General features: G+C 39.1%; 3 protein-coding genes, 1 long non-coding RNA gene and 1 other non-coding gene across 10 annotated transcripts in view; 4 read left to right on the top strand and 1 right to left on the bottom strand.

The window, feature by feature from the left end:
* Nucleotides 1–4912, top strand: part of PLAG1 (PLAG1 zinc finger) — a 44772-nt gene extending 39860 nt beyond the window's left edge. For all 6 annotated transcript variants that reach the window (XM_089517344.1, XM_089517341.1, XM_089517342.1 and 3 more), the window contains one exon: nt 44–4912. In XM_089517344.1, coding sequence (XP_089373470.1) covers nt 48–1304 — 1257 coding nt within the window. In that variant the 5' untranslated portion in view covers nt 44–47 and the 3' untranslated portion in view covers nt 1305–4912. The remainder of the gene's footprint in view (nt 1–43) is intronic.
* LOC149317343 (uncharacterized) lies at nt 1329–5046 on the bottom strand. The gene is made up of 3 exons (XR_016280622.1): nt 4867–5046; nt 2959–3051; nt 1329–1634 (listed from the first exon to the last, which is right to left on the bottom strand). It is a non-coding gene; the product is annotated as an uncharacterized LOC149317343 (long non-coding RNA).
* A 5863-nt stretch (nt 5047–10909) lies between these two features.
* MOS (MOS proto-oncogene, serine/threonine kinase) lies at nt 10910–11959 on the top strand. Its single transcript, XM_089518368.1, has one exon. It carries the CDS (start codon nt 10910–10912, stop codon nt 11957–11959), a length of 1050 nt encoding a protein of 349 aa, XP_089374494.1.
* Nucleotides 11960–19506: 7547 nt separating this feature from the next.
* On the top strand, nt 19507–23177 carry RPS20 (ribosomal protein S20). Its single transcript, XM_089517339.1, has 4 exons — nt 19507–19615; nt 20968–21067; nt 22448–22521; nt 22946–23177. Exons 1-4 carry the CDS (start codon nt 19613–19615, stop codon nt 23126–23128), a joined length of 360 nt encoding a protein of 119 aa, XP_089373465.1. The 5' UTR covers nt 19507–19612; the 3' UTR covers nt 23129–23177.
* LOC149317341 (small nucleolar RNA U54) lies at nt 22315–22380 on the top strand. The gene has a single exon (XR_016280789.1). It is a non-coding gene; the product is annotated as a small nucleolar RNA U54 (small nucleolar RNA).
* Nucleotides 23178–25946: the final 2769 nt, after the last annotated feature.

Genomic DNA, 25946 nt, shown 5'->3' with positions numbered 1-25946 from the left:
TTTAATCAAAATAAATACTTACAGAATATATCTGTGTTTAAAGGCATATGGCTACTCATTCTCCTGAGAAAACCCACAAGTGTAATTATTGTGAGAAAATGTTTCATCGGAAAGATCACCTAAAGAATCACCTACATACACATAATCCTAATAAAGAAGCCTTTAAGTGTGAAGAATGTGGAAAGAACTACAACACGAAGCTTGGGTTTAAGCGTCACCTGGCTTTGCATGCTGCAACAAGTGGTGACCTCACCTGTAAAGTATGTTTGCAGACATTTGAAAGCACAGGGGTGTTGCTGGAGCACCTAAAAACTCATGCAGGCAAATCATCAGGTGGAGTGAAGGAGAAAAAGCACCAGTGTGAACATTGTGATCGTCGGTTTTACACCCGAAAGGATGTCCGAAGACACATGGTAGTGCACACTGGCAGAAAGGACTTCCTCTGTCAGTATTGTGCACAGAGATTTGGCCGGAAGGATCACCTAACACGGCATATGAAGAAAAGTCACAACCAAGAACTTCTGAAAGTCAAAACAGAGCCAATGGACCTTCTAGACCCCTTTACTTGCAGTGTTTCTGTGCCTATAAAGGATGAGTTGCTTCCAGCAATGTCTTTATCTTCCAGTGAACTGACATCAAAGCCATTTACAAACACTTTGCAATTAAATCTCTACAACACTCAAATTCAGTCCATGCAGAGCTCAGCATCTGCACACCAAATGGTTGCCACATCATTACCTTTAGGTATGCCTTGTCCAATAGAAATGGAATCTGTCCACAGTTCTCACCAGCTATCTCTAAAATATCCACTCAGTTCTACCTCATATACAGTTTCTATGACTGATAAAGAACAGCCATTGAAAGGGGAAATTGAAAGTTACTTAATGGAATTGCAAAGTGGTATGCCTTCATCCCAAGATTCTCAAGCATCATCATCTAAATTAGGGTTGGATCCACAAGTAAGCCCACTAGATGATGTATCTGGAGATGTATCTCTTTCCAAAAGTTCTGTTTCCATTAATGAACCTCTAAGCACCCCATCACTGGACTTCTCCCAGTTATTCAATTTTATACCAGTAAATGGACCTCCATTTAATCCTTCTGTTTCTGTGGGAAATCTTGGAATGAGTTACACACAGGAGGAAGCACATTCATCTATGACTCAGCTTCCTTCACAGGCACAAGATCCACAAGACCCTGGTAATGGTATTGGTCTTGGTTCTTTGCATTCATTGTCAGCAGCTTTCACAAGTAGTCTAAACACAACCACAACTCTACCACGTTTTCATCAAGCTTTCCAATAGGATAAAAAAATTGCCTTGTGACAAGTTTATTTTTAGAAATGCCTTAGACAACTTTAATGTAGTGCCTACTATGTCATTTGTAAATCTACTTTTGTACAGTAGCAATCTCATTATGCCAGTATGAAATTCAAATTAAGTTTTTAAAATATTTTGAATGTGCTCATTCACAGTTGTTTACTTTGGATTTCAAAACAGTCTCTGTATTCTCACTGCCAGTAGATCCACATTTTAAAAATATATATAGAGAAAAACATTCCCAAAACATTATGTAGGTCTTGTTATAGTTTCATGAAGATCCATTTGTCAATGGAATAGTGGCTGTTTTCATACCTTTAAGAATAGCAACAAAACAATGTTAATACAGGCAGGTTCATAAACCATGGTATTAAGAAAAGCAACTTCTGCTTTATTCATAACACTTTATATGTAAGTAAATTTGTAATTCCTGTCTGAAAAAAAGTACCTTTTCCCATCAAGATGTCTTAGAAGGTTTGGACTTGCTATTATCCCTTAAATAATCTCACATGATTATAGAGGAATGAACCTCTCATTTAAGTGCAATTATAAAGTAGTATACAGTGTGCCCTTGCTATCTGCGAGGGATCCATTCTGGAACCTCCCCCCCTCAGATAGAAAAAAATGGGAGACCATAAGTCCCATTCCTTTCAATGGGCAGATGCTCCCACTTGTGTTGTGAGGGCGCACACCCATTGAAAAAGCCAGGGTTTGCCATCTGTGGAAGCTCAAACCATAGTTGGCAAGCCTGCAGATGGCAAAGACACACTGTAATTTGGAAAGGAAAACATACTTAATTGGCAAGAATAAAATGAAGAGCTGGCTTTGAAATAAGAATAAAATTTCAGTTTTTCTATCAAATGTATATTTTTACACTCTCATCAAATAGATGAAGTCCAGCTAGAAAGTTTTATATATTGTCAGTTTGATGAATTTGCAACCAGAAAATGAATGTATCTTTGCAAATGCTACATTTTTCCATATTTTCATTGGAGTGGATCTCTTGATTTGTATTTCATGGTGTGTAACGTCACCCTAAGTAGCAACTTAGTGGTAATCATACTTACTACACCTGGGTATTTGGCTAGTGATTTTTCTCATTGCCAAGAATTAATAACAGGACTCCTAGGAGTAAAGTAAAAGCATATTGCTTATGCCACTTTTACCTGATATACAAGGTTATTTAGGAAAAATAACAAAATAACTATCCATGCTGTATGTCCAATTGCTGTTCATTTTCAAAACATCCTTTTATATTCTATATTCTGATAACAAAAGAGGGGAAACTGTGATAATAAATACAAAATTTAGTTTGGTTATAACTTGGTAACCTTCTATTCCTTATCATTTTTGGAACGAATTTTAAAATATATAGCTATTTCCAATTTGTGCAGATGAATATATGGTTTTCAAGTGGTTAAACTAAATCTACTTCATAGAAACAAAAATTGCTCCCATGAAGGAGCTTTGGCTCCCCATATACGTATCATTAGTTTCTACTTTTTTATCGTAGGAACAATATGCAGGTGTGATTTTACTATTTTATACTGATATATTTAAATTTTATTACTGAATGGTAACTTTTTATAAATGTTTGTTCCAAAGGCATTAAAATAAGGATGTATTAATGAGGAAGTACCTTTTCAAAATTCTGCGAGCTGCTCCAATATGCTGTGAGAATAATTTCTCAAAGTAGACCTTAGCTCTGCTGCACGATTGCTTCCTTTAGTTTCTATGAAACAGATTGCTAAAATGTATCTTTAGTGGAATGATTTGTTCAATATTGCTTTCCAGCCATTTAGCACCATCATTTGAAGGGAAAAAACATATTAGAACAAGATTGGTAATATTGCAACCTATTTTATGATCGAAATAGCAAAACTCGTAGAAATTTCATTCTTGATATTTTTTAGAAGACAGGATAGAAAGGCTTTAACTCTTCAAAGGAAACATATCCCACAAGGAAATTAAATATCCTTATGTGCTTTTCTTTCTTTTCTTTTCTTTTCTTTACTTTCTTTTCTTGGTTAGACGTTGAGTACCTTCACTACGTCACAGGATCAACACTTAGAGGTCTGGCCTTCTCTATCCCATTTCCCCCCCACCTTTTCAAAACAGACACCATCACACCGCTGTTGAAAAAGCATTTCACTCTTTTCAGAAATGAGTTGAACTAGTTTTAACCTTTTAGGTTCTAATAGAGGCTTACCACTACATTGACAGGGATGGTATGTATAAAGCATGTTACAACAATGTTATCTATTTTCAGTGTTAGTTTGCTGGTTAACTGGATTTTTTTTAAACTAGTTTTTCCAGTATGCCTTAGTACATATAAAGACTCCATATTATTATGGCAGTTCCTTCAAGTTCTAAAATGGGATTAGACAGGTGCACTTCAAATTAGTAATAGGATTTCAGACAAGATATTGAACCTCATTCAGCTAGTACTTCAGCAAATAGCTACACCTTGTGGGCATGTCACTGAAGTAAGATGTACAAGTATATGGAAGCAAAATGACAGTATAGGCATTATTTACACACTAGTGCTTTATGACTATCATTTAGGCAGAGACATGGCTGAGAAGTTAAAATGTCAATTTTAAAGCCTATTTTGTAGTTACCAAGTTAATTCTAAAAAGTGGAGGGTGGTGTGTGCTGGCTGATCATGCACCACACTTTGTGTAACTTCTAAACTTCTGCTATGGATTTTTAAAATATTATATATATAATTTGCTTGTGTTTTATTAGTAGTGAATTGTGGAATAGAGTGATTTATTCATTTGGCAGTAGAGGTTTTCAAAAACCATATACTGACTAAAACATGAGCCAGACCTGATTGCTTTATTAAGCTAATAATGAATGTTAAGAGTACATATTTTCAGGATCTTTTGCCTAGTGAGCTCTATATGTATTGTAGGCTGTTGTTATTGTTGTGTGTGTGTGTTTAAACTAAAGCTCGATCAACTTCTGTGTTACACATAATACAAGATATAGCACTTTCAAAAAGAAACCTAAACTTTATAAAAGAAAACTTACAGGTTATGCTTTCTATTATAAAACCTTCTATTATAATTTTTCAAGTGCCATTAGATGACATATGTGGGCCTTTGATATAATGCTTTGGGTACAAAATGATAAACATTGTAACTTTTAACAGGTACATCTTAAAGTGTTTTTATGTCAATTTGCTATATTGCACAGAACCAGTGTGTCTTTTTAAAAGGGTTTTTACACAGTAGATTCCTAGGTTTACATATTTCAGTCTATGCCGTCTTCTACTGCCATTTCATACCAGTCCAAAAACAGTTAAGTATATACTAAAAACTTAGAAGTTGCAGTCATGTGCCCACTAATGCTAAGTCCCATACATTTCATTGGGAATTACATGTGTGAAATTAGGCACAGGAGTTCAGTCTTACAGCTCAGTCATGTATGTTTACTTGGAAGACCCATTTAATTCAATGGAATATACTTCCAAGTAAATATACATAGGATTGCAATCTTCAGAATCAGTAAAAAGCAGTATTCTAACAATACTATGTCTTACCATAGCTTTGCTGCTGTTGAACTTCAACATAGGAGTGATCCTGTGCCTGTATAAAGAGAAGGATTAAGCTCTTAATTATTTGTCTCATACACTGGTTTAGCAGCTTAAATGACATGCCTCTTAGTAATAAAACCTATACACTATTTGCTATAAAATAAATTGTGTAGGTTCAGCGGCTTGTCTGTTTCATGTCCGTATAGAATGAAAACTGCCACCAATTTGACATTACAAAGAAGACAATTTAAATGATGTGGTGGTAATTAAAAATTGGGGTTTAGTCCCTTAACACTTCAAAGGGTGTAGTGTGTTGAAAGGCCATGTTTTTATAAGTATTTAACCCTAAAAGTGACATAGCATTATTGCTAACTGCATGCAAACATTTTAAATATAAACTTCAGTGGTACAGTTGAACCAGAATGAATGTTTATCTTCTCAGAAACACTCCTGCAAATATATTATAGTGGATCATGCTGCTAATATAACTTGGGATACAACTCCTCTCATGGTGCTACAGACCTCTCTGTCTCATTTAGACTGATGTATTTTTATCCATAGAGAATGGCCTATACTAGATTTATAGATGTATGATATATTTTTATACTGTGACTTAATTTGTCATTAATGAATTTTGTACACCACCATGTTTTCATATGCACTTGCAAAAGGAGAAACTTGGACATGCAAATTTATACCCAAATAAGCCTATTTTCAAAACTATAACATGAAAATGAAAAGCGGGCTTTTGATATGGTGTGAAGTGAAGAACATACTTGTTTCTAAGAGCCCTTTCAGTGTTGACAAATGGAAACAATTTTAAAAGGATGACACCTGAACATGATGTGGATTGCTGAAATTATATTTTTAGATAGTGAGAAATGTTTGGACTTGTGCGAAAATTTAATAATACAGATTTTGAGTCAGAATAGAAAAATGCATTCCAGACTGAATTTGTATTTCATTTAAAATTACTATCCTGTGATATGGGAAATGTTGCTTATCATGTATATGTACTTTAAAATGTATTCACAAACTACTGTTGTATTTGTATAAAATATAGACAAAAGATTGCATATATATTTTTGTGTATAAGCTCTGTAAAATAGCTTTCACATTATGAAGCTGCAGCAAAAATTCAATTTAGGCATTCATATCCAAAGAAACAGACTATTTATTGTCCACATGCCCTGATAAAAATATAACTTGCTGCTATTAAACAATAGTGCTGCAGCTTCTTGTGGCCTACAGTGTTATGTTTGCTGTACAAAAATATGTGAACTCCACAAAATATCAATAAAACTACAGAATGGTTTTAGTTATGTAAAAAAAAAATGCCTGGACTTAAATATAGTGCTTGTGTGTATGATTATGCAAATAGTTACTAAGATACCAGAGACTAATTGTATTCCCAAAACATCTTGTCATAGATGGATAGTTAACTGAGAGCTATATAAGGAAAAAGAAGATATTGTCAATCTATGGTTTGCCCAGATCACAAGTTCCAAGGGAAAAAAACTATAGAAAAGCAGTGAGAACATTCTAAACATAGGTAGCAACAAGCGTTTTGGGAGAGGTGTATTTGAACTGTATACATCACAGATTATTTTTGTATTTGTGCCCTAAATAATTGATTAAAATATTGCTGGGTATGCATTAGAACAGTAATTTTTTCCCCTTCCCCCCCTTTTTTTCCGGGGGGGGGGGGCAGTAGCATCAGTATGACGCTGATCTCCAGAGCCATAGCAAGGATTAGACTGTGAATTTTCCATAGCTGCCAGATTCAAACCTCTTAGCCTCTCTTGTAACACCATATGTTGCCACGGCGTAAGGAACATGCTCTTCAACCAGAAATTTTCCACAAGTGCTTATGGATAACTGTTGAAGTTAATCATCAGTGGTTAACATGCAACATGTTCAGAGCTAATGATTCTCTTATAACTGAAACTACTGCGGCATTCCAATAAAAGGGGTAAGGAAATATCTGGTGAGGTGAATGCTGGATGAGAAAGTCTAACAAAGCTGGTTCCATTATAATTTCTAATATCTCTGCTGTCCATTGTTTCCCCATTACTGGATTGACTGTGACACTGTCTTAAGGTTGAAACTTCAATACCTACAATTTACTACTGTGGGGAATCAATGAAAAACAGCTGCAGAGTCATTGCACTGGGATTTGGAGAAAATAGGAGATAGCAGGAACCCCACCCAAGAAGAAGTAAAAAGAGCCCTACAGGATCAGATCAAAGGCCTATCCAGTCCAGTATTCTTTTCCTACAGTGGCCATTCGATTTCTGTGACTGAGGGGATTTGAACCCTGGTCTCAAAGTCCTGGGCAAACACTTGGACCATAACAACACAGACTTTAGAGATATACTGCTTTTAAATAAAGATTTTAATTATAAACTCCTTCCAGCAAGTTCAAGGTGGCATGCACGCTCTGCACAACTTTTATAATTACAGGAAACAGATCAGGTTGATTGGAGCAATTGGCACAAGGTCACTCACTGTTTCCTAAGAAGTAGCCATTCATAACCTTAGGTTTCCACATGTAGAGAAATGTTGTAGCACCTTTGGGACTAACTGAAAGAAAAGTTGGCAGCATGAACTTTTGTAGACTTCAGTTTGCTTCCTCAGTCTGCATCTGAGGAAGTGGACTGAAGTCTACGAAAGCTCATGCTGCCAATGTATTCCAGTTACTTTCAAAGGTGCTACAAGATCTTTCTATATACTGATTCTAGAGACTAACATGGCTATATATTTGAATTCTACCACTTAAGTTTCCATACATTTGTTTGATCCTCTTATAAAACTACACCAGTTAGTAACCATCATAATACCTTGTCATGAATTTCGGAGTTTAACTCACCCAGGGTTGGGAATCATGCAGCTATCAACCTGCAGCTCCCAGCATCAGTGCCCAGTGCTGCTAGTTAGGAATACTGGGAGTTGCAGGTCATCAACATCTGGAGGACCACATAATTCCCACACTTGATCTATGTGCTGTGCAAAGAATTACTTTTATCTGACTGGAATCGCCCACCTTTCAGCATTGGTGTGTGGTCCCAGGCTCTAGCATATGAGAGAGAGAGAAAGTTACTATTACTATCTCCAAATTCCAGCATGGACACCTCTCCTGAGTCCTCTATTTACTAAGTGAGTAGGGGAAATAATTGGAAGCATACATGTAAAACAATGGAGTTGCTTTAGCAATTAGGTTTCAATAGGATATTCTGGAATACAATGGGGACTGAGTGAATAGGATACAAATATTGTTCTTGATGTCAGAGGAAAAACAGCACCAAAATACTAGACATCTCATGAAGTTCATTTAGGTAGTTCCTTTAAAAAAAATTTTTTAAGTCATATACCAAACAAAAGACAAGGTTGCCCCCTTGTGTAGACAGCTTGTACTAGATTTCCTTTGTTAATTCTAAGTGTACACCAGGTCCATAGCATGAATTGTGCTCAATAATTTTACCAATAATATTTTTGCAAATATTCGTCAGTGTCAGCCACAGACTTATAAATACCATAAGCTTGGCTATAATTCAATAAAAGAATGCCATTTTATTTAAGAAGTGTTAATTTTGGACTCTAGCAGTTGAACATCTCCAATCTTGAGAACTTCACACATCAGTTGCTTTCTTCACTAAATATCTAAATATATATTTGTTCCTGTCAATACGTATACATTATTCAAACTATATGTTTTTAATGTAACAAGATCCAGAGTCCGGAAGTATATCATTCTAATGTTTATGATACTCACCTTAAGGCCATAATGAGTATGCCCAAGGAGCAAATAAATATTAAAATATAAGTAGAAAGCATTAAAATATAGTAATAATACAACTTAAAACCAATGCAGATGGAAGTCGATTGGAATGATGAGCTTCAAAAAGGTCACTGGTATCTGCTTTGCACTGTCTTGTTTCTGAATGGTTTTCGAAAGCTGCTGTGCACAGGATGCAGCTCAGTAAGGCATGCACATCAATATGTTTTCTGTTCATGTATCTCTAGTGTCACTACTCTTAGGTTATGTAATGCCATTTTAAAAAAGCAACTATTCATTTTAAAATAAATCATTGTAAGATCATCTAAAATGTAGTAATATCACAGTAGGATGCAGAAGGTTTTTTTCTTCCGCTTCTGCAGAAGTCTTTTGAAATACCTCAGTGGCTAAAAGCATAAAATAAAACAAATTATATTTAAGCCTGTCCTGTTTTCAGGAGAAGTCCCAGTCAACTAGTGAGATTTATACCCAGTTGTTCACAGGATCCCAGTCTCAATTGGACAAATATGTGTCATTCTTTATTTCATTTATAGAAAGGCTTCAGCTAAAAAAGTTAACAATCTAAGCCTAAACTGAACTGCTAGTGCCAACTAAAATAGAGCCATTTAATCAACTGCTACAAGGTAAGTCAAGACTGATATAAACCCATTAATAGGGACTAACAATTCACTATAGGTCCTATTATAGGGTTATATATTCAAAAATTATTTAATTGCAATTATAAGTTCTTGTATATACATAACCTCTGCTTTACTCTTGACCTAAGGGTTTCTCCCCTTCCCCTTTATTCATTGTTTTTGTCCTTCAGTTCTTCACGGCAAGTGTTATCCCAAGTTATCCTTATTTTTAAATCTAAAATAGCTGTTATTACTGACTTGATGGGTAGCAAACAAATATGCAAATAGGGGAGAGGTGATGTAGTCTTTATCAGTTTCATTATTACTTCCAAATATGTTTTACTCAAGAGAGGACACTTCCCCATACGTAATGCAACTCTAAAATATTACAATGCATGTTAGTCAAATCTAAGCCAAAAGTAGATCAAGAAAAGGACAAGGAGACTAGAAAAGGTAAGTATTGCTTTTATTTCTCTCTCCCAAGAATGAGGAGTAAAGGGAACCAAACTAGATGTAACACCAAGCATCTGATTGGTCTTTCTGTTGTTGGTTTTTCTTTACTAAATTGCAGCTGCAGGAGTTCAATCCAGATAAGGGCCATGTGCAAGACAGGAGAGGGAGATTTAACCCTGTGCTATAGTCCTGATTTGGGTTGTCCCTCACTCCACATGTTCTCTCTTTCCTAAGAAGGAAATTGCTATTCACATGGTTGCTGTCAGAGCAGATAAGTGTGAAGCCACAGATTAAATTAATTCAAATAACAGATCAAATGTTTCTAAATATCCAACTATTTCAAGATGGAATCCTTTACTGAATAGTCTAAAACCTATGTCTACATTTTTATAAGTGTTGCCAGCCAATCTGAGCTACTTCTTCCTTGTAGAAGAGTTCACAGAAGCATTGTAAGTAAAATTTAAAGGACAATTCAATGATGTAAACAGATTGTTCTTAACTAAATAATTGTATTGACAATCTGCTTCATTCCAAAACAAACTAGAACTAATCTGTCTTTCGCAGAACTCAGGGGTTGTCATTTTCTTCTGAAAAGATTGTTCTATAACTTGATGCACAATATGCTGAAATTCAACAGTTGCACTTTTTTGGCTATCGAGTTCAGTGGTTGTTGAGTTTTAGTCTCTTGTACAGCTGTGAATGACAAAGAAACCGAACAAGAAGTGACACCCCAATATTTCTGCTCTATTTTTTCCCAGAGTTTGAATGTAGCTAAGAAAAGTAACACAAAAGGATCTAATATAAAGTGATGAGATAAAGAAGAAGTCCTGAAGGCTGTCCCTAAGCACAATTACTGAGGAGTAATTCCTACTGAAGTCAGTGGAATTTATTTCTGAGTAAACCTTTTTTAGGACTGTGCTGTAAGTGTTTTTGGGATTGGGACTGAAATCTCAATTCCCTTTCTAGGTCAAAATTATTAGGGGTTAATTATAAAAACTGCCATCATCTGAAACTGACTGGAGCTTGTTGGCTGAAAATCTACTGCAGTGATTCTGTGAAAGGAATTTGAAAGCAAAACCAAAGCAGACTTGTGAAAGACTGCTTACTTTTCCTTCATCCTTTTTTTTTTAAGGATCTATTTTCTTTTTGCAAATCTATTGCCAAAGGTTGTTCCTACTTAATTATGCCATCCCCTCTGCCTCATAGACGTCTTCATCATCTGCAGTTTTCTCCATCTGTGAATGCACGGCCCTGCAGTAGTCCCTTGGTGTTTTCTGCCAAAGGTGAAAAGTTCTTTTGTGAAGAAGGTCTTTCTCCCAGAGCTCGCCAACTACCCACTCGTCTAGCCTGGTGTTGTATAGACTGGGATCAGTTGTGTCTACTGCATCCCCTGGGTTCTGGTGGCTTTGGTTCTGTCTACAAGGCTGTTTACCATGGAGCAACAGTGGCAGTAAAACAGGTGAAGAAATGCAGTAAAAACAGTTTAGCATCACGGCAGAGTTTCTGGGCAGAATTAAATGTGGCACATCTTGACCATCAAAATGTGGTGCGTGTAGTAGCTGCTAGTACGTGTGCTCCTGCTACTCAGGATAGTTTGGGCACCATAATAATGGAATATGTAGGCAGCAGCACTCTGCACCATGCTATCTATGGGACTGACTGCAGGGCAGCAAAAAGGAAGGATGATGGGCTTGGATGTGGCCATGTGTGTTTGAGCCTAACTCAGGTACTGGGCTATTCTTGTGACATTGCTGCAGGTCTAGTCTTTCTCCATTCACATTTAATTGTGCATTTGGATTTAAAACCTGCTAATATATTCATCACAGAACAAAATGTTTGCAAAATTGGAGATTTTGGATGCTCCCAAAAACTACAGGATCTTGTATCATCAGGCCCACTACTTTCTCAACAAGGTGGGACATATACCCATCGTGCTCCTGAACTCCTTAAAGGTGAGAGAGTCACCCATAAGGCAGACATCTACTCTTTTGCTATTACACTCTGGCAAATGGTTACACAGCAAGAACCTTATTTGGGTGAGCGTCAGTATGTACTCTACTCTGTTGTCGCTTGTAACTTGCGCCCCTCTCTGACTGCAGCTGTGTTTAAAGGTTCAGCCACTGGACAACAGCTTGAAAGCATAATTGAAAGTTGTTGGAAGTCTGACATAGCAGAACGTCCTACTGCAGACCTTCTCCTCCAGAATCTTCACTCTCTGTCTCTAACAGTATAAAAAATACTGGCTTGTGTGTGTGTGTCCGCTTTTACTGTTTACTATTTTCTTAGCTAAATTAGTGTGTTATTGCTTTAACCTCTCAGGATTCAAAGCAAGTTTAAAAAATGTTACTGGTTTTCAGATTTTCTACAAATAAAACTCTTTGCAGAATACTAGTAGCAGGTTTGAGAATGCTCTTCTCGGCAGAATAACAGCACGATGTACGTGATTAAGCTGTCCAATTTTTGTTGATGTTGAGAAGGAAAGTTGCATGCTTGTAATGCCCAGTATCTAAAATCTGGAATACTGTAATCAGCACATTTAGTGTGGGACAGTAATAATCCTAGAGTTTCTTAGTAACAATACATAGGACTGTGTTGCATGATTGCAGTTTAAAATGGTTAGATAAAAACATTTGTCCTTTTTTTCTCTCTGACTATGGTGGTATCTCTCTGTGTGAACTGAGCTAGAAATGAGAACACCTTATTTTCTAGATACTGCTGAGTGACTTGACTTTCAAGGATAAGAACAGATTCACAAATACAGTCGCCATGCTGTTTTTGTGGGAGATCCGTTCCACACACATACACCCTGCGAAAACAGAAACTTGCTGATATTCAAGCCCCATTGGTATGGGCGCACCGCATAGGAACATACCCCATTTTCCCCCCTCCATTTGCCACTCACAAACAGGTGAGGGACTCTGATTTCAAGTCCACAAAAATGGAGGGGCTACTGTACTCCTTAAATAATTCATAAATGTTAAGCAACTGATAAAGGCATGTATACATTTTTAAAAAGCAGATTAGTTTATTCTTAACATAATGTGAGCTCTACACTTAATAAAGATTGGACTTCCTCTGTTATAGATTAAATAAGAGACCAAGCTTTGACTAGCAAACACAAATGATGTTTTACAGCAGTCACTTCCAACCTCATGGTTGTTCTCACAGACTAATTACTAATCAGGCATTCTCCTCCTGAGCTATTCATGCCCCCGAGCTATTAGACTTTTTCTGACATGTGGGGATTACAATCATTTTAAAAATGATCATATTTGTTGAATTTACAAGTTAAGGCTGGAATCCTAAACTTATGAAGGAGTATACCTATTGAACTTAACAGGGCTTTATTCAGAGTAATCATGCTGCAGCTCTCTATATATACCATGGTGGCTAACACACACTGAATGTAGTGGTTCTGATATTTAACTAAACGTGCATCAAATTAGGCTGTTGGAGTGCACATAGTCATTATATCCACCTTGTATTTTTTTCCAATATACAACTAAGTATCTTAGTGTTCTGTAGGCACTTCTGTTTGATGTAACTGTTTTGAAATCTCCAAACCAAACATTTGTCTTGCTTTCTTTGGAATATCTGTTCTCAATTTTGAGTGTTACTAATATTTCATAGAATCATAGAGTTGGAAAAGACCTGAAGGGCCATCCAGTCCAACCCCCTGCCGTGCAGGAACTCACAATCAAAGCACCCCAACAGATGGCCACCCACCCAGCCTCTGTTTAAAAACCTCCAACTTTGTTTTATAATTGTTTTTGTTTTTCATAATAATCGGAAAACTACAATTCATTAGAATTACTAGGGATAAAATTAGGATCAAGTGATTTGATTTTGACCAACTTAATTTACCTTTTCCTGACCAGAACTTAATAGTCTGCAGTGTAAATTAATTGAGCATCTAATGCCATTCCATAAGTTAAAATGTGAAGAAGTCTGGATATGCTTTATATTTTTAATGCATGTTGCCAAATGGATAGTGAAACTGGAGACTGAAAGATGGTTGATAGTTTGTTATCTGAACTTACACGTCTTTGTGATTCTGTTGGGACAACTCTTCAAATGTCCTGGAAACAAGAGTAATGATTTGGCATGGCTCAATTTGGCTCTTTTGTGAATGCTACCTGAATGGTTGAAGATAACTATATTCAGTGAAAAGGGTATTTTTCTCATTGCTGTTTTAAGTCTTATGTCACATCGTTTTTACCATTATTATTTTTTTCCTCAGTGCTTGTTTCTCAAAACCTTTTTTTAAACATCTGGAGTTTTATTTATTTTTGTTGTTGTCTTGCATAACAACACTTCTTCAAATCCTACAGTCATATACCCTCCAATATTTCACAGATGAAAACCGGGAGACATGTGGCCAAGAAATATCAGACTATGGTGTCAAGATGATAAAAGTTATTAATGAGGAACAGCACACAAACTAGGAGAATCTGCAGTAGTTTGCTGTTTCCTAATCCTACAGAGAAGGGCAAGATTCCACCTCCGTTTTCTTTCCCTCCATTCATTGAGATGTTTAAGTGCAAACTACTTTTGCATACTGACCTGTTCGCACCAATGGAAGTAAGCTGAGGACAAGGGGGGGAATGGGAGGAAGAGAAAGAAATTGGGATATTTTAAATCAGCTCAAAAAGTGGGTGAGTAGAGGATTCATTGGGGCTGAATCTGCCAAATCCAAGACAGTTGGAAGATATGAAGTAACATCCATATTTTATTTAACAAATAGTTCAGAGTTTGTTCTATAGCAGGAAATGTTTCTGCAGGGCTGAAGGTTTGTTGGGGAAACAAGCATTAAAGACAGCTGCTGCTGTTAAGAACCCGGAGAGCCAGTGTGGGGTAATGGTTTAAGTGTTGGACTAGGATACTGACAGACCAGGGTTTGAATAACTGATCATGCATGGAGACCCACTGGGCAGCCTTGGGCAAGTCGCACTCCCTCTGAACAAATCTTGCTAAGAAAAAAACCCATAGATTTAACTTAGGGTCACTATAAGTCACAAACAACCTGAAGGCACACAACAACAACATAACTCCAGCTTCTCAACCCAGGTTAAAGGCACATTTCAGATAAAAGCATGCAATGTTCATCTGTGGAAGTAGAATGGTATTAAGGAAAGCTATTAAAATAAATTGGTTAATTATAAACATACAAAAAAAACCCCACCCTCCTTTCACCCATATCTTTTCCTCCTTTTTATACTGAAGCAGACTAATACTGCTGTCTTTGCAAACTGAGTGTAGTGTTCAGCTTCAAAATCTCCCACTCCCCCCATTTATTCAGTCTGTTTAAACATTCCACCCAGCTTCAAGAAATTTGCCATGTGCTGCTATTAAGCAGAATAGTTGGGAATAATGTTACTTCTGTATCACACATGTGATAATGTTTGTTAAGAATGATTGTGCTTCAGTTACATAAACTTACGGAATAAGTTCTTAGAAATGGACTCTTTTAGAACAACCGCCATGCCCATTACATTATGAAAAGCTGAATCATTTACCTGTTTTGCTGCACGCAGAAGACATTTTTTAAATAGCTCTCATAATTGTATATTTTCAAACAATTAAAATATGTGAAGTATTTTTACAAGCAAATGTATTGGCTGCTGCTGATTGCTATTTTGTTACTACTGTACATTGAAAAAAATATGGTGTAATATGCTATGACTATAATTCTGGAGACCATTCCCTGCTTGGCCATGGAAGCCCACCAGCTGACCTTGGGTGAGTCACACACTGTAAAATACTTTTTAGTGGAAAGGGGTAAATGGAAATGGTGGAATTGCGATTCAAAGGCATATTTTTTTGAGGCGATGGTTATACACTTTTGCTATAAAGAATGAAACTACACTTCTCGCTCCACATTTGCTGGGGTTAGGTGCACAGGACTTCTGCAAAAGTGAAAAAAGAATGCAAATAAAGAGTACTTTTTTAACCTAAGAGTACACCTCTCTAGGAATTTCTAGGTCCTCCTGCAGAACTCTGTGGGCAAAATGTGCCACAATTTGACCACAGAATCATGTTGCAGGACCTACAAATGCCTAGAGAAGTGTTTTCTCTAGGAATCTTTAGGTCCTCCGGTGCAAGTCTATGATCAACTTCCAGCAGAATTTCTCTGGAGGACCTAGACATTCCTAGGGAGAGAGCATATTAATCAAATTTGCAAAAGTCAAAGCCACAAATGTGGAGGGACGAGTGTATGAATAAAATAACCTAAGGCAAACCTATCATGCGGTTTTCTTGGCAAGAGTTGTTCAGAGGAAGTTTGCCATTGCTTCCCTCTGAGCCTGAAAGTGTGTGACTTGCCCAAGGGCACCCAGTGGGCCTCATGGCCAAGCCGAGAATCGAACCCTGGTCTCAAGTTGTAGTCCAACACTCAAGGCATTACACCAAGCTGGGTCTTACTTAGGCAGCTTACTTGTCTGTTACAATATGTGATCCAACTATTTGTGTACAACACTGAAAGAGAAACAGATTGCCCCACTCCTCCTCAAGCACTTGTGTGATTCCAAGTCTGCTGTAGAGACTAGTGCTGCTCTTCCACTTTTATTGGTCTGGCTGCCTCCTGTTGCATTCTGGGGTTTATAGTTCAGTGCAAATCAGTGTTGCCAATTTTGCGACTTTCACGCGAAAACGGGGACTTTTCAGAGCTTTTCGTGTGATTTTCGCGCCTGGCTATATTTCAGTGCCTTTTCCGCGACTTTGGCCCATTTCAGCTCCAGACTGCTGCAGAGCCACCAACCCTTTGGAGTGTAAAAGTTTTCAGCCAAGAGGGCTGGAGAAAAATCTCTCTCTCTCTCTCGCTCTCTAATGACTCCCTCTGAGAGCCAGGACGGAGCAAGCCCAACCAACCCCAACTGTTTGGAGGACTCACATTCACACTAACAGTTCAGCCAATCAGAAAGAGGACAGTGATTGCCCCCCCCCCCCCCCCGCATTCTCAGGCTCCAGGGGAAAGCAAAGTGGCTGCAGTGCTGGAGAGAGGCAGGGAGTCAGGGATCTTGGCTGGCTTCCCAATTGCCTTGGATTTCCAAGTAAGAAATAAGTTTTAAGGCACACAAAGGCAATACTTGATCATGGTATCATGGCTTGATGTTGTGGACTTCTGTGTCTGCCTGAGAGTGACATTTGAATTTCTGAATTCCTGAGCTTGGGCAGAGTGCCCCAAGCCTACCTCTCAGGGTCCTTGTTGTACTGTGAGGACCATTTGGGTTGTGTGATGTGAATGTGATGTCCCTGAGTGTGTGTGTGTGTGTGTGTGTGTGTTAGTGATTAAATATGCCTCTGAGCATGGGCAGAGCACCTGGTAAGTGGGCATCCCTGCCCTGTCTTCCAAGAATTTTGTTTTGTGGCTCTCTTTTTCGTTCTCTTTTCCATTGCCATCCATACTGCAGAAATAATCCAGTTTGGCACTGCTTCTAACTGCAAGGCTCCCTGTGATGATGGGATTCTGGGAACAACAAACCACCAAGCCCAGAATTTCATGCATGGAGCCCTGGCTGCCAGTAAAAGCAGTGTCTCAACATGACACAACAAACTACAATTCCCAGGATTCCCTGGTTTGACAAGGGAATTGCCTCCACGCTTCCAGATCCCAGCCCCAGAGAATGAGTCTACAGGATATTAGTGTTGCCAATTTAAGTCCACTTCTTCAGCTGCATTTGGATTTAATAATGATAATAATAATGGTGATGATGATGGAGAGATCTTGTAGCACCTTTGAGTCTCACTGAAAGAGAAGTTGGCAGCATGAGCTTTCCTAGACTTAAGTGTATTTCCTCAGATGCATGGGAACTGTAGTTCATTGTGGCACCAGAGCTCTTTCTCACAAAACTACAATTCCCAGGGTTCTCTAGCACTGAGCCAGGGCAGTTAAAGCAGTCTCAAACTGGATTATTTCTGCAGTGTGTCTTGGACCCAACTCAGGCTGCATCTTCACTCCAGACTCCAGAGAAATCCAATTTCATACTGTTTTTACTGCCATGGCCCAGTGCTATGAAATCCTGGGAATTGTAGTTTGTTGTCACACCAGAGTTTGCTGAGAGAGAAGGTTAAATGTCTCCAAAAACTAGAATTCCCAGGATTCCCTAGCACTGAGCCATGGCAATTAAAAGGGTGTCAAACTGGATTTATTTCTGCAGTGCGGTTGCAGCCTAAAACATTTCTATTTGGCACAAAGCTTCCTGAACCCCCTTCATGTCAAAATAAATATCTTAAAAGGACTGAAAGATTCTTTGTTTGGTTCAATGGTGATTTTGAGGGTTGAAATAAGTTACAATTATTTTTATTCAATTACGTTTACGTTTATTTGCAAAACATCCGCCATTTTAACATTATGGGAATTTTCTGGGAATTGTGACTGAATATTCCGTGTGATGTGGGGGGATTCAGTGTGTTTTGGGCAAACATTTTGGGGAATTATCTTCGAGGCTTGTTGGCAACACTGGTGTAAATGCCCCTCCCTAAACTGCAAATCCCAGCCAGAATACAACAGGAGGCAGCCAGAGGAGTAAAAATGGAATAGCAGCTCTATACGAGTGTAGTGCAGTAATCTCCTTTGTAGATGTTCTGGTGTAGGATTGCGACTCTGGAGAGCAGGGTTTGATTCCCAGCTAGGCCATGAAACCCACTTTGGGCATGGCATGCTCTCTCAGGGGAAGGCAGTGGCCAGCCTCCTCTGAACAAATCTTGTCAAGAAAACCCCATGAAAGGGTTGCCGTGCTGGGAATGACTTGTAGGCACATAACCACCACCACCTTTGGAAGGGAAGCAGGTGTCAAGATTCAGAATTGTGGTTTCAAATACATTCATCTCTCCATATTTGCGGATTTTATTATTCACGCATTCGATTAATATGTTCTCTCTAGGAATATCTGGGTCCTCCAGTGAGACTCTTAACTAAAAGTTGCACCAAAAGACCTAGAGATCCCTAGAGAGAATACTCCACTGGGCATTTGTAGCTCTTCCAGCGCAGTTCTATGTTGGATGTTGACCAGAGAGTTGTGTCGGAGGACTTAGAGGCGTCCTCTCAGGTAAAAACATGCTGTTTTTGTTATTTGCGGGGGGTCGGGGGTCTAACCCTGGCGAAGATGGAGGGACAAGGGTACTGCTTAACAGACTCAAATCCATCCCTGGCTACGCTGCTTTCTGGTTAGATGCTGTATTGCGAAGCGAAGCAGCACAATCTGGATCAGGACTGAAAGGGAGCACTGTTCCTCCCAGAGCACCATGATGTTCCAGTACTCTACTGTACACTTAGTTCCACAGGCACTAAAGGAGACCTAAGACTGCAGACACGGTCTGTGTGAGTGCCTTCAAGGTCCAAAACGCAGTGCAGAAATAATCCAGTTTGAGACTATCCGCTTTAGCTGCCCTGGCTCAGTGCTTAGGGAATCCTGGGATATGTAGTTTGTTCTGTGGCGCCAGAGCGCTCTCTGACAGAGAAGGGTCAGTGTCTCACAAACACTACACTTCCCAGAATTCCCTAGACATGAGCCAGGGCAGTTAAAGCGGTGCCAAACCGGGTTATTCCTCCAATGTAGACACAGCCAGGTCTTCCGTCTCACTGAAAACAAGGCCGCCGCCATTTAAGGAACGCGGCGGCGTTCGAGGCGCGGAGGGGGGTGGCCCCGCCCTCGCTCTGACTGACAGCTCTCTCCCTGTCAATCATCGTCGCCCTTCCCGTCCCTTTAGAGAAGCACTTCCGGGTCGAAGGGAAAGGGGCGGGGCGTCTGGGTCTGCTATATAAAGGCGGGCCTTCCCAGCCAGCCTTTCTTTTTGGTGTTCGCTCTTTCCTGACTCACCGCTGTTCCGTGGGCCTTGCGCGGAATAAGTCGGTCAGGAGAGCTTGGAGGAAGCGGCGGCGAAGGCCATGGTGAGAGCAACGAGGGAAGAAGAGGAGGAGGAGGAGGAGGATAGGGAGGGGGCTTTAAGGGCTGCTCTTCTGTCAGCGCCAGGGCACGCGCGCCCCTCTCTCATTTGCATAAAGCGGCCACGCTCCGCTCTGGAACTGGGCTGAGGGCTGGTGCGCATGCGCGGAATCACCCCCCCCTTTATTATTGTTATTATTATTAAAACGGACCTGCCACTTGCAAACATTAAAGCCATAAACGGCCATCCAGCCTCTGTTTAAAGACCGCCAAAGGAGGAGACTCGGCCATCCTCTGAGGGGGAGAGAGGTCCACTCTCAGACAGCTCTTACCATTAGGAAGTTCTTCCTAACGTTGAGCTGGGATGGCTTTTTCCTAGTTTAAATCCACTGCTCCAGGTCCTACTCTCTGGAGCAGCAGGAAAAAAGCTTGCTCCATCCTCATCCCTCCATATTTGCGGGTTTGATTATTCACGGATTTGATCAGTATGTTCCCTCGAGGAATATCTAGGTCCTCCAGTGCAACTCTCTGGTGGACTTTAGGTAAAAGTTGCACCAAAAGACCTAGAGAGAATGCTCTACTAGACATTGTAGCTCCTCCATTGCAGTTCTATGAACTGGAGGACCTAGAGATTGCTAGAGAATTGTCATCTCAGGTAAAGACGCGTTTTTGTTATTTGCTTTTTTCCCACATTCAAGGGAGCCTTGTGTCCCTAACCCTAGGAATTATGGAGGGACAAATGTACTTAAACAGGGCTATCCTATCGCCTCTTAACCATCTCTTTTCCAGGCCAAACACACCCAGCTCCCCAAGTCTTTCCTCATAAGGCATGGTTTCCAGACCCATCGCCATTTTGGTCTCCCTGCTCTGGCCATGCTCCAGCTCCTCAGCATCCTTTCTGAACTGGCAGTGGCAAACTTCTGAACAAACATTGCCAAGAAAAGCATAGGGTCAACATACATCGGGAACAGCAATAAAAGTGCAATGGTGGTGCTGCTGTTTTGTTGCTGATCGTGCTACTAAAGCCAGTCTAGAAGAGAAACCACCTTTCATTTACTTTCTGCTTTATTTTGATAAATACATTGACTTTCTCAAGCCAATTTAAAAGAGCACCCCTTTTTCCTAAACCTTGAAGGGGGGGGGGGTCATGTGGCCCTTCAGATGTTCCATCAGCCAGCCATTGTATCCAGTGATAATGAATGCCAGGACTGAAATATAGGGGTTTGAGTATCAACTCCTTTAAAGATCCAGGAGTTTTGCAGCCTCTTCCAGCTGCTTTAAGAGTTACTGCTTTCACTCAGCCGGTGCCTGTAGCCTTCCTGGCAGTGTTTGAATCTTTCTGACCTGTTTGTTCTAGGCATTTAAAGATACTGGGAAAGCCCCTGTGGAACAGGAGGTAGCAATTCATCGAATCAGAATCACCTTGACAAGTCGTAATGTGAAGTCTTTAGAAAAGGGTAAGTGGCATATCAACGCAGGGTTCATAAACATTTGCCAGAAGTCTTCAGTGGAGCTGCTGTGTTGAAGCTTTTGTTCTCTTCTTGCCAGGGATGGGGAGTAGAAGTAAGGAGTAAAGGAGTAAGAGGTTTTTACAGGAATTGGAGTAGGAATAAGGAGTAACAAAATATATACTTGTCAAGTTACCTCTTATTCTTGTTATTATATTTTAGATGCAAACACCAAAAACTTTTTTATATTGCACTGGGGAAGGGACTGGCAAGCAAAGACACACACACACACCCCAGCTTTGCAAACCAACTGGGGCTTTTCTCCAGGGCTGGAGAGTAGGAGAAGGAGTAAGAAGTAATGGAGTAAGAGGTTTTTACAGGAGTAGGAGTAGCATTAAGAAAAAAAATGTTTTACTCCAGAGTAGGACAAGGAGTAACCCCAAAATCACTACTACTACCCAGCCCTGCTTCTCGCCAAACCTTATGCTGATTTAGGTCCAAAGCACACAATAGAAATAAGCTAGTTCAAGACAGCTTTAACTGCCCTGGCTGACTGCTGGGGAATCCTGGGAATGGTAGTTTATTGTGGCACCAGAGCTCTGACAAAGAAGGCTAAATGTCTCACAAAACTACAGTTTCCAGAAGTCCCTAGCATTTTGCCAAGGCAGTAAACTCATGGGATCATGTTGGGCCCAATTCATGCAGTACTGAGCTGTTAATGTTAATGATACTTAAATCATGTTTTGTTAAATAGCCATGTTGTGTTCAGTTTAGTGGACTCCTGACATGTTTATAGGCTGTGCTCTATAATTTTTCATTTACAGTATTAATATAGAACCAAACACTTCTGTGTTGAGACAATCTTGCTCCATTTCAAATGCTGAATGTCTTTTTTAACATATATTTTTTAGCATGTGAATACCTAAAGGCACCAGATCCTCTCTGATCTTGGAGGCTATATAGGGTCAGCCCTGGTTAGTATTTTCATGGGAGGCCACCAATGAATACCAGGTGCTGTAGGCTATATTTCAGAGGAAGGAGCTGACAAAAACACCTCTTGAGCATTCCTTGCCTAAGAAAACGCTATAAAATTCATGGGTTCACCATAAGTCGACAGGTGACTAGAAGACGCATACGATACATAGTTCAAGACTTACCCCACACAAAATACTACAAATGAAGTGACTACTCTTGTTCTGCAGATATCTTGCTGTTGGCACCAGCAACTTTTCTGTAACTAATTTCATCCATATAGTTGGCAATGAGGACAAAAATGTTAACTGAATTACTGTGATTAGTTTATACGCTATTCTGAGCCAACATGAAGCAATGTAAAACCTTTTATTATAAATGCAAAACTTTATTTTTAACTTTGCTGAATTTGTATAGTCTGTGCAGATCTGATCAGAGGTGCTAAGGAGAAGAACTTAAAAGTGAAAGGACCAGTTCGCATGCCCACCAAGGTATGTTACTTGATATAATTTATAATGGCATTTTTTACATATCAGTTTGTCATTGGTTTTATAAGGCTTTTTGAAAAAGGTAAGTTCTAACTGGGCAGTATAATTTTCAGACTAACACATTCTGTAGTAAAATTTGTTAGTGACATTTCAGACTTGGAAAGAACTCGCATTAATAGGCTTTTAAAAAAATGTTTTGAGGAGTGTATGTCCCCATTAGACAAATGGAACATACAACCTGAACTGCATAAAGTAAGGAGAGAAAAAATAGGAACAAGGGGGTGCAATTGATGATCAGATAATAGATTTTTCCATGCGATACATGCTGTTAAATTCCAGACAGATTTTAATTACTGTATAAGATATTTTAATTTTTGTGATTAAAACTCGCATAGTGATCAACTTTCCGTGTTCATTCTAATTTTAGACTCTGCGAATCACTACAAGGAAAACACCATGTGGCGAAGGTTCCAAAACCTGGGATCGTTTCCAGATGCGTATTCACAAGCGTCTCATTGATTTGCACAGTCCTTCAGAGATAGTTAAGCAGATCACTTCTATCAGTATTGAGCCTGGTGTAGAAGTTGAAGTTACTATTGCCGATGCTTAAATGATTTCCATCTGCTTCAATAAAAATTGAGAATAACTTTTTACCTTTACTGCTTGTTTGTTTTTGTGTTAATTATGAAGAACTATGAAGTTAATACTTTTTGTCAGTTTGAAGAAAAAAGTAAGGAAGATCAGATACAATTAAGACTACAACTAAATTAGACAAAAGCTGATATGAATAGAATAGGTGAAGCTTCCTCTGTTAAAAGGAGACATTTTATTATTAACACTTATTTATAGAGCACTGTAACGTTTGCACAGCACTTTACATAGTAAGGGTCGATAATGATTTTATTTCCTGGGTCTGTGTGATATTTGTTCAAAGGACTGCATCAGCTGTCAGGAAGAAGTGGGAAATGACTCCCGAAAAGTACAGTTATAAAGTATTTTCTTGGCCATTGAAAATTCTGTCCAGGCTCATAAAGGTTCAGCATTCATAAGATACTACCTCTGTGAGGGCTAACAATTGTTGCTGTCTTAGGAAAAAAATTGTCCAGAGGGGATTTGCCATGAGGCTTGGAGACCAACTTGCCCAAGGTCACTCAGTAAGTTTCCATGTCCAAGCAGGGATTTGGACCCTGTTCTCCAAAGTCATATTGCACTCAAATCAATACACCATACTGCCTCAATTGTCTCAATTGAAACTTGAATATACTAATAGCCTTATTTAGGTTTCCATGGCTGAGCAAGGAAAATGGACAGTTTTGAAACTAAATCAGTGTTTCTTAAACTTTTTAACCTTGTGATTCTATTTAAATGAAGAACTGTAGCAATGATGGGACATGTGGAAGAAGAAGTGTGGCTCAGGATGGGCCCCACCAGAGACAGCATCCAGTGAGTTTCCCCACTCTCATACTCTCAGCAGCAGTTGTTCCAAGTGCCCTCCTTGCCTTTCACTTGCCCTCTAGGACAAAAGATTAGGGAGGAGGGGGATCAGGGCCTCTCAAGTCTCAGCCCCCCCCCCCCTCTCCTTGAGCAACACTCGTGAGGGTCTCATCCCACAATTTGGGAACTGATGCTGTAAATCAATAAATTGCTATTTTCAGCATACAGCATTAGGTTAAGATAACTTTTGTTGTTGGCTGCCCTCAAGTCAGTTCTGACTCAAAGCAACCCTGTGGATGAGACATCTCCAAGAATCCCTATCCTCCACTGCCCTGCCCAGATCCTGCAAGTCCTTACCCACAATTCCCTATATTGAGTCTCCATCTGGTTTGTGGTCTTCCTCGCCTCTATCTTTCTTATACTTGTTTTTTCTAATGATCTGTGCCTTCTCATTATGTGGCCATAGTATGATAGCCTCAACTTTATCATCTTTGCTTCCAAGGAGAGCCCTGGTTTGATCTGTTCATTTGTTCTTCTTGGTGACCTGGTATATGAAGCCCACATAAGCATTTTAAATGATACTCCTTGAACTCTTTAATTGTAGAGACCTCCAGAATAAAAGGAAATACTATATGAATGTTCTCTTTATGATGTGATGGGGTTAGTTATTTAGAACCTGTGATTTTTTTTTTTTTTTTTATTGTCATGGACTTTTTCAATTAGCGTTCATTACACAGCTGTTCTTATCCACCCAGAATAAGCTGCTCCTTAGAAAATGCTGTAAAAGCCATGTTAAAGTATGTTAACTGAAGAAAGGCCAGAAATCTGATCAAATGTTTGCCAATTTACTGTTTCTACGTGATTGCTGCAGGTTAAAACAAATAGAGATTATTATAAATAAGTGGCATTGCAGAAGAAATTAGAGTTGCAGTTAGCAACATATAGAATGAGATTTCCACCAGAGGTCACTAGAGGTTTTACAAGAGATCATGATTTAATTAAAAAAAAAAAAAAAAGCTGGAAATATTTTTATGCAGGTTTCCCATAAAATTGTTTCGCGGGTTCCTAAAGGTTAAAAAGTTGGGAAAGGCTGATCTAGAGGACTGCATGTTTCCTGTTCGATACAATATATCAAGTTAGTTTGCTGCTGCTTTCATAATCGTGCTCCAGTGTAACAGATGGGAAAGGAAATGCTTTCACATCAGGTTCCCAAAAAGTAGCCAGCATCACTTGCCAAAAATTGGGGGGACGGCCACGGTTCTACTCAGGTGTTTATTATTGAGTTTTGTCTATAGTAATGGTGACATATTTGAATAAAAGCTTGATTTAATGTTTTGAAAATTAGAGGATCAGCTGTTTCTCTTTGAGAGTATCTCACGAAACACTGGTGTCTACTGGACATTTTTTTTAATGTCTGCAGGCTTTTCCACTTGTCTTAAAATTCTACTTCATGTCTTAAGAATAGGCTGCTTTCCTCCACCTTTGAGAAGGCCTTGTCAAAGTTGTATAATGAAGAACTCTAAAGAACACAAAAACTTGGCATAACATCTAGTAAGCTTTGAATTGTCCTGAACAAGATACTATAATGTGAATTTTTGAGCTTTTAAAAAAAAAAACAGTAAATAAGCTAATGCTCTCTTAACTGGCTGTGAACCTCTACAGGTGTGTAGCAGTTTTCAATCACTCAGTTAAAACTCACTGGCTTACTTGGATTTGATACTTTCGTAGGATATCCACTTGAGTAACCATTTGCCTCTGGTTAGCAAGCTATTCTCATTGGTATGCCAGTTTACAAGGGAGTAAAAACTTATTTGGTCAGATCTCAAAAAAGTACATTCAAGAGACCCAGGAAATATGAGAAAGCCATTATGGTGTAGTGCTGTGAGCGTTGGACTATGACTCTGTAGACCATGGTTTGAACTCCCACTCAGCCATAGAAACCCACTGGATGACTTTGTGCAGGTCACATACTCAGCCTTCAAGGAAGGCAAAGA

The sequence above is a fragment of the Sceloporus occidentalis genome, unplaced genomic scaffold, assembly GCF_023333645.1.
Source record: "Sceloporus occidentalis isolate IW3139 unplaced genomic scaffold, rSceOcc1.0.p SCAF_3, whole genome shotgun sequence".
Classification (NCBI taxonomy): Eukaryota; Metazoa; Chordata; class Lepidosauria; order Squamata; family Phrynosomatidae; genus Sceloporus; species Sceloporus occidentalis.
Note: the sequence above shows the minus strand (reverse complement) of the source record. Positions and strands in the feature narration are given on the sequence as shown.